Source organism: Podarcis bocagei (assembly GCF_964188305.1).
Source record: "Podarcis bocagei genome assembly, chromosome: 1".
NCBI classification, from domain to species: Eukaryota; Metazoa; Chordata; class Lepidosauria; order Squamata; family Lacertidae; genus Podarcis; species Podarcis bocagei.
The window spans coordinates 75,301,262-75,311,885 of record NC_138125.1 but is presented as its reverse complement, the minus strand read 5'-3'; the positions used below and the strand labels follow the sequence as shown (position 1 = coordinate 75,311,885).

Genomic DNA, 10,624 nt, shown 5'->3' with positions numbered 1-10,624 from the left:
GCGGCCATGACACTGTCCTGAAGGAAGGGTGGGGGGGAAGGGGGAGGATGACGACGAAACAATAACAAGGCAGTTACTCTCGTCTCATTCCTTACGAGTCCGCCACCGGGTCTTGCAGATGTGAGGAACCCGTTCCTTGCCCCGCCCGTCCTCCATTCCGTACGTCCCGCGGGTGCGTTCTAGGTCGCCGGCGCCGCCGCGCTGAGGGGGGAGGGGGCTCTTGCCTCAGCAACGGTCCGAAGGGGGGGAGGAAGGGGAGGGCCGAGCGAGCGTGGCCGTCACGTGACGCGGAGGGAGCGAGACGGCGTGACGCAATCGCCAGCCGCATTTGGATGACGCCTGCAAAGGGGCGGGCGGGGGGGAAGGGGCGGTGAAGTCACGCGCGCTGCGTTGTGTTTGGAGGCGGGGCAGGCCGGGCAGGAGAGCCGAGCAGCTGACAGGCGGGTGGGGCTGGCGGGGAATGCCGACCTGTAGCCGGGAGCGGAGGCGAACCGCTCTCCCGAAGCCGACTTCCAGGCTGCGGCATTATTGTCCTTCAGGTGGGCACTTGTTATCCCGCCCCCTCCTTTCCCCGGGGGCGAGTTGGAAGGGGAGAGGGCTCGCAGGTGCCCCGCGTGCTTCTCTGCTGCCAGGTGTGCCGAGGCGGCGGAGGGGTTTCGGTTTGGGGCCTTCCGCTGAAGCTCAGTCTCGCTTCCTTATTTCTTCCCTCTGACGTTATTTGCCTTGCGATCTTTTGGCCTTGGGCGCCATCCCGAAATCTTGTCCCTAGAAAATGGCTTTACATGGTGTTCTTAGGCTCTCATAAGGTTGGACCAAAGTGTGTGTTGGGTGCAGAGTCCGCTTCCTTATCCATTCGTGACTGATCTCTTTTTTGGAGGTGGGGAGGCAATCCTTTCAGAAGTGCTTTGGGTCAATAGGGCACATCATAGGAGATGAATTTTCCCTGGCACGGAGTTGGACCGTCCATGCTTCAAATCCCAGTTACTTTTTCGGACCGCAGGTCTGATACAAAAGTAATTACTTGTATGCAGTGCTTTTTTCATAGAAAAATAGGTGCCGGTGCTCACCATGAAGTTGTTACAGTAAGTGCCACACTTTTTAACAACAACAAAAGAGGTTCCGTTGAGTACCTCCTGAAAAAAGCATTGCTTGTATGGAATTGGCAACAACCACCCACATTTCTGTTGTGCTATAATTTGCATTTGGTTCATATATGGTGACAATGGAAGGTTCCTTTTTCTATCGCTTAATGATTTTATGTGGGTTGGAGAAGAGCTTGGAAGAAAAAAGTGTGCTTGTTATGATCGAGTCTTTCCTATTTAAAGAACAACCCCCCCCCCCCACACACATTAAGCTGCTCTCCTTTCAAGTATGTGAGCATGTTTTGGATCTCTGAACTGGGTTTGTGGGTTGATGCTGATATCTGTTGGTTATGCCATTTCTATGTGAATGTTTGAAGTGAGTTCCCCTGAATTCAGTTCCCCTGATTCAGTTCAATCTGGGATTGAAGCTACAGAAAGTTGAAGGGTTCAATATGCTTACCAGTTTTGGATCAGTCAGCTAATTAGTAGTTGTGTAACTGATATCCATCTATCTATGGTTCAGTGTATTTGCCCTATCATACAAGTATTAGCAATGTTATAATAATAATAATAATAATAATAATAATAATAATAATAATAATAATAATTTATTATTATTTATACCCCGCCCATCTGGCTGGGCCTCCTCAGCTACTCTGGGCGGCTTCCAAAAGAATATTAAAATACTGTGATACATCAAACATTAAAAGCTTCCCTAAACAAGGCTGCCTTCAGATGTCTTCTAAAAGTCTGGTAGTTGTTGTTCTCTTTGACATCTGGTGGGAGGGCATTCCACAGGGAGGGCGCCACTACCGAGAAGGCCCTCTGCCTGGTTCCCTGTAACTTGGCTTCTCGCAGTGAGGGAACCGCCAGAAGGCCCTCGGTGCTGGACCTCAGTGTCCGGGTAGAACGATGGGGGTGGAGATGCTCCTTCAGGTATACTGGACCGAGGCCGTTAAAGGTCAGCACCAACACTTTGAATTGTGCTCGGAAACGTACTGGGAGCCAATGTAGGTCTTTCAAGACCGGTGTTATATGGTCTCGGCGGCCACTCCCAGTCACCAGTCTGGCTGCTGCGTTCTGGATTAGTTGTAGTTTCCGGGTCACCTTCAAATGCGTAGAGCGCATTGCAGTAGTCCATGCGGGAGATAACCAGAGCATGCACCACTCTGGCGAGGCAGTCCGCAGGCAGATAGGGTCTCAGCCTGCGTACCAGATGGAGCTGGTACACAGCTGCCCTGGACACGGATTTAACCTGTGCCTCCATGGACAGCTGTGAGTCCAAAATGACTCCCAGGCTGCGCACCTGGTCCTTCAGGACCAGGGAATCCTCCACACCTGCCCGCCTCCTGTCCCCCAGAAACAGTACTTCTGTCTTGTCAGGATTCAATCTCAATCTGTTAGCCGCCATTCATCCTCCAACCGCCTCCAGACACTCACACAGGACCGTTACCGCCTTCACTGGTTCTGATTTGAAAGAGAGGTAGAGCTGGGTATCATCCGCATACTGATGAACACCCAGCCCAACCCCCCTGATGATCTCTCCCAGCGGCTGCATGTAGATGTTGAAAAGCATGGGGGAGAGGACAGAACCCTGAGGCACCCCACAAGTGAGAGCCCAGGGGTCTGAACACTCATCCCCCACCACTACTTTCTGAACATGGCCCAGGAGGAAGGAGCGGAACCACTGTATGACAGTGCCCCCAGCTCCCAGCCCCTCAAGACGGTCCAGAAGGATGTTATGGTCGATGGTATCAAACGCCGCTGAGAGATCCAGCAGAACTAGGAAACAGCTCTCACCTTTGTCCCTAGCCCGCCGGAGATCATCAACCAGTGCGACCAAGGCAGTTTCAGTCCCGTGATGAGGCCTGAATCCCGACTGGAAGGGATCCAAATGGTCCGCTTCTTCCAGGTGTGCCTGGAGTTGTTCAGCAACCACTCGCTCAATCACCTTGCCCAAGAATGGAAGATTTGAGACTGGGCGATAGTTGGCCATCGTGGCCGCATCTAAAGATGGTTTTTTAAGAAGCGGTTTAATAACCGCCTCTTTCAGCGGGTCTGGGAAGGCTCCCTTACGGAGGGAAGCATTCACCACCCCACAAAGCCCATCACCCAGCCCTTCCCGGCTAGCTTTTATAAGCCAGGATGGGCAAGGATCAAGGAGACAGGTGGTTGGTTTCACTCGTCCAAGCAGCCTGTCCACATCCTCGGAGGTAACAGATTGGAATTGATCCCACGCAATTTGACTAGACAGGACTCTAGCACTCTCCCGCCCCGGCCCTGCTCCCACGGTGGCGTCTACCTCTTCCCGAATCTGAGCGAATTTATCTGCAAAAAACTTTGCAAAATCATTGCAGGAGATCATGTGGCCTGTACTGGGCCCCGATGTAGCAGGTGGTTCCGCTAAATTGCGGACCACCTGAAAAAGTCTCCTGCTGCTGTTTTCTGCAGATGCAATGGAGGCGGTGTAGAAAGTCTTCTTCACCGTCGCTACCGCCACTTGGTAGGCTCGACATTGAGCTCTAACCTGTGTCCGGTCAGCTTCAGAATGGGTCATCCGCCACCGCCGCTCTAGCCATCTCAACGATTGTTTCATTGCCCTCAGATCCGTGGAAAACCACGGGGCTGTCCGGGCTCCATGCAATCGGAGAGGGCGCTTCGGAGCCAAACAGTCAATAGCCCTGGTTAACTCCACATTCCAGCGGGCCACCAGGGAATCAGCTGAAAGGCCATCAACATGGGATAAAGCATCCCCTACCACTCTCTGGAAACCATTTGGATCCATTAAGTGGGCGGGGTGGACCATCTGAATCGGTCCCACCTCCCTGCAGAGGGGAAGGGTCACGGAGAAGTCCAGTTGCACCAGGAAGTGATCTGACCATGGCACTTCTTTCGTTTCGCTTTTACTTAGTGTCAGATCACCAACATCCATAGAGGTAAACACCAGGTCTAAGGCATGTCCGCAGCTATGGGTTGGGCCAAACCTATTCAGGGACAGCCCCATGGAGGCCATGCTTTCCACGAAGTCCCGAGCGGCCCCTTGTAAGGTCGTGTCGGCATGGATATTAAAATCCCCTAGGACAACCAAACTAGGTGTCTCCAGGAGAACATCCGCCACGACCTGAAGCAGCTCGGGCAGGGAATCCTTGGTGCAGCGGGGAGGTCGGTACACCAAAAGGAATCCTGTACTGCCCCTATTGCCCAACTTCCAGAACATGCACTCAGAGAACTGGGTCTTCCCAATAGGGTGCCCAGTGCAAACTAATGACTTCCTAAAAATCACTGCAACCCCCCCCTCCCCGCCCACAAGGCCTGGGTTGCTGTGCGTAAGAGAAACCTGGTGGACAAGCAGCGGCAAGAACAGGCCCATCTGCTTCATCCAACCAAGTCTCTGTTACACATGCCAGGTCAAATCCTCCACCCATGATCAAGTCATGGATGGCAGTGGTCTAATGAATCATTGACCTGGCATTGCACAGCAGCACCTTCAGGTCATGTGGGTATCCCTTGCTGATTCTAGTATCCGTCCGGTCAGGACCAGACCCGGAGGCAGGGATAGTCCTCAGACAACGACTAAACCTGCCTCCTCTGTAATGACATAGTCTGGTCTTAACGTAACTCTTCCTCCTACTCGTGATCACTGAGATGTTAAATGTTAAATTATGTACCTTCACAGAAGAAATAAATGTATAGGAATCCAAATGTTTAACAAGTGAAGAAGTTGTATTTCACATTTTTATATTTCATTTTGATAGGTGGAGCTGGAAAATGAAACAATAACAAACTTTTGAGAGACTGTTGTATCTTTCATGCCAGTAATGTCTATGCCTGTGGTACCTGAATCTTGCAGCCATGTATTGGCAGAGTTTGAGTGCCTCAGTCCACTCCTTTCTGCTCTCAGGCTGGATTCTAATCGTCTGAAGGTGCGTTCAAGTCATAATTGCTATAATGTTGATATTTGCTTAACAGCATTTAGAAATACCATGTACTTGTAGTTCATAGCATACATTCCAAGGTGGAAACTGTAGACATCCACTGGCATAAAATTTTACAAGAAGCTTTGAGGCTAAAGCAGGAGTTCTCAATCATAGAGAATTAAAAGACAAATGTTAAGAAGATAATATTCTGAATGTGGGGAGAACTTGATGGTAAAACTTTCTGCTTATTTTTGAAGAGAAGATTTTATCTGTTTAATGGATTTCACAAATTATTTTATCAAGTAGAAGGAAAATATGCAAGAGTTGGTTCTGTACTATTTATTGGAGAGTATAATTTAGGGCACTGTTAGCTATACTCTGTAATTCTAAGGGCGCAAGGAGATGCCTGTTTCATTTAGTTAGATACCACTACAGACTTCAACAGAAATTTGTAAGTGGTTTATATTTCTTTACGGGAGAGACAACACCTTGTTGCTGTCATGCTAAGCAGTTCATAGCAAGACATTTTTTGACCCATTTGCTATTATAATGGATCAGTAGTAAGAGTGAAATAGAGTCCCCATTCCATGATAGATTTTTTTTCTTCCTCAGTAGAACTGAAAATAAAACAAGTATCATTAATGTATTTTCTTACAGCAACCGGCTGGTTTTTAACTCTATCCTTTTTCTCTTTTCTAAAGTGCACATGTATAGCAGTTTCTCAAAAATGGTTGGCACTAGGTAGCTCTGGTGGAGGCCTGAATCTAATCCAGAAAGATAGCCGGAAACAGAGACTTTTTCTCACTCATAAGGTAAGATTGAAGGAATGCTTCTAAGAAACCTCAGGCTAAGAATGAAATGTTATTTGCAGACACTGAGAAGGTTCTTTCATTAAAGCATACCACAATAAAAAATAAAGTTTGTTTTTTTTTAGATACAATTTTGTATCTCATTTACAAAATTCAGAATGATACCTTGCCACGTCATACTTGGAGCAGAGCCACTGCAATTAATGGCCTTAAGTGCCTTGATTTCAGTGATCTACTCTTGAGTGTGAGCTAGTTGGATATCGCCCCAAGTCTTTTCAGCTGCTCTTTCAGGCCTTAGATGACTAAAAAAATCTTCTAAAATGTGAATTGTAGCTAATGCAGAAATCAGATCAAGAAGACCAATTAGACATCAAAACTAAATTATTATTTTTTACCATTTTTCACCCAAAGATCACAGGGTGGTTTACAATATATAAACCCCAAAATACATACCATAATAGCAAAAAAAAACACCCTCCCCAGTTCTAATGGCCATTAGCCAAATGCTTGGGAGAACAGGAATGTTTTTGCCCAGTGTTTAAGGACATATAATGAAGACACCAGGTGCGCATCCCTGTGGAGAGCATTCCACAAACTAGAAGTCACTGCAGAAACGGCCTGTTTTCACTTTGCCACCATCCAGACCTCTGATATTCAGCCTAATAAGGTAGCTTATAAGTAACAAAAGTGAAAATGCATTAATACAATCACACTATCAATATCAATCTCAAAGCATTAAGTCACTGGAATCCTTCCCACAGGGCAGTTGGTGAGATAAAGGGATAGTCCACCTAGAACAGACTCTGATTTTTATTTTTTGCTTCCCTCTTTCATGTGTCAAAAATCAGGTAGGTAGTGGGCAATGAATATGAAAAAAACCGCATAGCAGCTACAAATCAGGCTTTGCTGAGGCACTAAATATTAATAGGACAAATCTGCTTTATCTCCTGGTAGGAAGGTGCCATTTCCCGCATTGCCTTTTGTTTACATGATGAGGACTATGTTGCTGTAGCTACAAGGTGAGAACAGTTATTTATGTATTTGAAATAAGTTGGATTACTGTTTTGGCGCTACAGTACTGGGTTATTTTTTGGGAAATGGCAGAGGCATTTCAGTAATGCAAATAAGGGAATCCATTCCGATGATGAAAATAATGTAAACATTTAGAGGCTAACCATTTTAAAGTATAGCATATTTATAGGAGCACATGTACTCCATCTTCCTCTTCCCTTCATTTGTGGAAGGCTAGGCTCTTCCACTTTGGCTTTGCTCTTGCTACCAAAAGCAACCAGCTGTGATTTGTTTAGACCTCAGACCTGGATCTGAAATGGAGCAAACACAAGCCAGCATTTGCTGCATTCAACACAATGCCAAACTGGTTTGCAGCAAACTATAAGTGGAAGGGTTATATCTGTTCCTTTTATTATTCATTGTTGTAGTTAGATTTTAATGTATTTTGCTGTTTACTGTTGGGATATTGATCTGTTGTTTGCAGTTTAAACAGTCTGGGATTTTTTAATGGAGAGTGGCCTATAAACCATATTAATAATAAATTAATAAAAGCTTCTTTTCTCTTCTCACATGCAAATGAATGGGAAGAGGAGGCGGGAGGCTGAGGCTCACTGTGGCTTATTGTTCAAATGACAATCCATTATTTGTCATTATGTCTGAACCAGGCCAGTGTCTCTTAAGCTGAGAGAGATGCAGTAAGTTCATGAGCTGACAAATCAGAAGAACTTGGATTTATTTCAGTTTTCTACATTTTCAAGTACTGTACAGTATTTGTTGAATAAATTTATTGTAAGCTGCTCAAGTGGCATACAAAGGTTGTATAAAATAAATATTTGTATGTAGGTTCTGAACATTGTTAAATATGTGAGGGTTTGTGAGAAGATGGCAGATTTTTATTTTTATTTTAGTAATTTAATTATTATATTTTACAGCCAAGGCCTTGTTGTTGTCTGGGAATTGAATCAGGAACGTCGTGGGAAACCAGAAAGGATTTATGTATCCTCTGAGCACAAAGGCAGAAAAATAACAGCTCTTTGTTGGGATACTAGTGCATTTCGTGTTTTTGTTGGTGATCATGTGGGCAAAGTGTCTGCCATCAAGATTAATACATCCAAACAAGGAAAGGTAAATTTTCAGTGAGATTTTGAACATAAGAGCAGGCTTCTACACATTTTGGCTGGTCTAAGCCAGATTTTGAGGCTACTAGGATCTTCCAAGGCTGAGAGGAAGACTGAGGCTAGTGAATCATATAGTTTATCATATAGAATCATATAGTACTTCTGATGTGTTGGAGAATCACCAAAGGGGAGAATAATATACACAAGCCCCTGTTGTCATCCTGATCTTTGTTGGCCTGGCATTTCTGAGATTTTCCAAAGACATCCAGCTTGGATGTGGGAAATGATCTCTTGTACACTCCCCAATTCCAACCTTAGGAAGGAACATAGGCCTTACCACATTTACTGCAATGGTTAGGAATACTTACCATGAGAGAGGAGTACTTACCATGAAAGTAGCTAGAGTATATGCAAACTCGTGCATAAAGGGAAACATTCAACTGTGTGTGGCTTTTGTGCCCAAACTTACAGAATTAAGCAGGTGGTCACATGTAGATCTTGATAATCTTATTTGCATTACATGAGCTGTAAAAATTGTAATGTCTGAATTCTGATACAAACATTTTGTTGCAAAAAGACAAAATATGAGGACAAAATTCTGGAAGCTGCTTTGCAGTTCATGTTTTATTTCTCCATGTTTAAGCCCGGGTCTTATTGATCCTTAGATACTGATGAGCATTTAGAACTCCAGAGAGGGTATCCAGGCATTTTTAAAATAAAATGAAATGCAACCTGAACAATATGAATTTTATTTGTGTATTTTTCCAGTTTCATGTAATCAATTTTGCAAGTCTATTTTTCCTTTAGTGCTGAAATAATTCACTGTACATTTCTCCTTTACCTTTCTTTAGGCTACCACTGCATTTGTGATGTTTCCAGTTCAGATTATAACCACTGTTGATTCTCGTGTGGTTCAGCTTGATTATTTGGATGGAAGGTTGCTTATCTCTTCTCTTACCCGATCTTACTTATGTGACACTGAGAGGTAATTAATGTACTCTAAAGTAATGCTGATGTCATTCTGGGTTTGATTCTCTGCAGATCATGTGCAACTCTACTTTTAACATTAATTTGCACCTAGTAATAAGTAGTAATCATTTGGCACATTTCTGAAGAAATAGAGCAGAATCCACCTAACTCCAGGGCTTCTGCAACAGAGCTCCTCCTGTCTGCTGAAATTGGTTCTGGGAGGTTGGGAGAACCCCCTAGAACAGCGCATGAGAGGAAACTCTTCAATCTGGCAGACTGATATGCTGGTGCAGACAGAAAATTTGCAGTTGCGTGATGTTGAATTCCACACACAATTTAGTTTATTCGTGTTTTAATATATATTTTTTTTGTTACCAAGTCATCTGGAGCTGCTAGTAAAGGTAAAGGGACCCCTGACCATTAGGTCCAGTCGTGACCAACTCTGGGGTTGCGGCGCTCATCTCGCTTTATTGGCTGAGGGAGCCGGCGTACAGCTTCCGGGTCATGTGGCCAGCATGACTAAGCCGTTTCTGGCGAACCAGAGCAGCGCACGGAAATGCCGTTTACCTTCCTGCCGGAGTGGTACCTATTGATCTACTTGCACTTTGACGTGCTTTTGAACTGCTGGGTTGGCAGAAGCAGGGATCGAGCAACGGGAACTCACCCCGTTGCGGGGATTCGAACTGCCGACCTTCTGATCGGCAAGTCCTAGGCTCTGTGGTTTAACCCACAACGCCACCCACGTCCTGTGTAAAAAACACAATGCTAACTGCTCACTATATCTCCTCCTCTGAGGCATCACAACAAATATGGTTTTGCCATAGGCCTCTCCATCGTTTAACTGTTTCTCCCTCACCATGAATCAATTAGGGGCCCATGTCATTGACTTCTCCACTCCAAGGCATAATTGCCAAATATATGCCCAACTGCTGGTTGCCTCCTCCATTGCCCTTTGGAAGGGAATACTCTTTTCTGCAGATGTTCTTGAATGAATAAATGCCAGTTCAATTTCAGCCACATGCTCCTCGGTTGCCAACATTAATCTATGTAAAAAATGTGTCAACTGTGAAGATACGCATGTCATTTCATTCCACAATGATTAAAACAGGATTTTCCCCCCTCCCCAAAATATTTTTGGTTTATATAGGGAGAAATTTTGGAAAATTGGAAACAAGGAAAGAGATGGTGAATATGGATCTTGTTTTTCCCCTGCCGGAAAGAGTTGTGGCAGCCAACAGCCTTTGATATATTGTGCACGTCCTGGTTCACGGATGTGGGAGGTGAACTTTGAAGGGGAGGTGCTAAGTACACATCAATTCAAACAGCTCTTGTCATCACCGCCTCTGCCTGTTGTGACTCTAAGGTATTGGTCATAGCAATATAATCTTTATGTGTTTGTGTTCATCTTGATTGTGGTTTTCCTATGGTGGGGGAACAGTGCTGTAATGTTTGTGACTGAGGTCATGGGGTGGGTGAAGGTAAATTTGGCTGATGTCAATCAAGAGTTTTCTTAGGTTTCTGCCCTGCTTTCCATTGAGTGTGGTGTGGTGCTTGTGGTGCAGAGATACACAGCAGATGTTGGTGGAGTGTAAGATTTGAATTAGGGCTTAGGGAGCCCAAAATCTCAGCACATATGAAAGCCTAGAGCCTTGGGCTCAATTCACATGTTTTGCAGAGCTGCCACTTTGTGGGTACCCGTCCCCACATTTATGGAAGTG

The 10,624-nt window shown here is 45.3% G+C and overlaps 1 protein-coding gene and 1 long non-coding RNA gene across 3 annotated transcripts in view; one reads left to right on the top strand and one right to left on the bottom strand.

Annotated features, from left to right (window-relative positions):
• Positions 1-10,624, bottom strand: part of LOC308591734 — a 184,298-nt gene that overhangs the window by 33,360 nt on the left and 140,314 nt on the right. The window lies entirely within an intron of this gene.
• Positions 41-10,624, top strand: part of HPS5 (HPS5 biogenesis of lysosomal organelles complex 2 subunit 2) — a 38,030-nt gene continuing 27,446 nt past the window's right edge. Inside the window, exons 1-7 of one of the 2 annotated variants that reach the window (XM_081202095.1) lie at positions 41-159; positions 4,838-5,005; positions 5,701-5,811; positions 6,763-6,827; positions 7,752-7,944; positions 8,789-8,922; positions 10,054-10,269. In XM_081202095.1, coding sequence (XP_081058221.1) covers positions 4,892-5,005; positions 5,701-5,811; positions 6,763-6,827; positions 7,752-7,944; positions 8,789-8,922; positions 10,054-10,269 — 833 coding nt within the window. In that variant the 5' untranslated portion in view covers positions 41-159; positions 4,838-4,891. Of the gene's footprint in view, positions 160-396; positions 540-4,837; positions 5,006-5,700; positions 5,812-6,762; positions 6,828-7,751; positions 7,945-8,788; positions 8,923-10,053; positions 10,270-10,624 lie in introns of those variants that run through there. The other variant, XM_081202094.1, reaches the window with a different exon arrangement.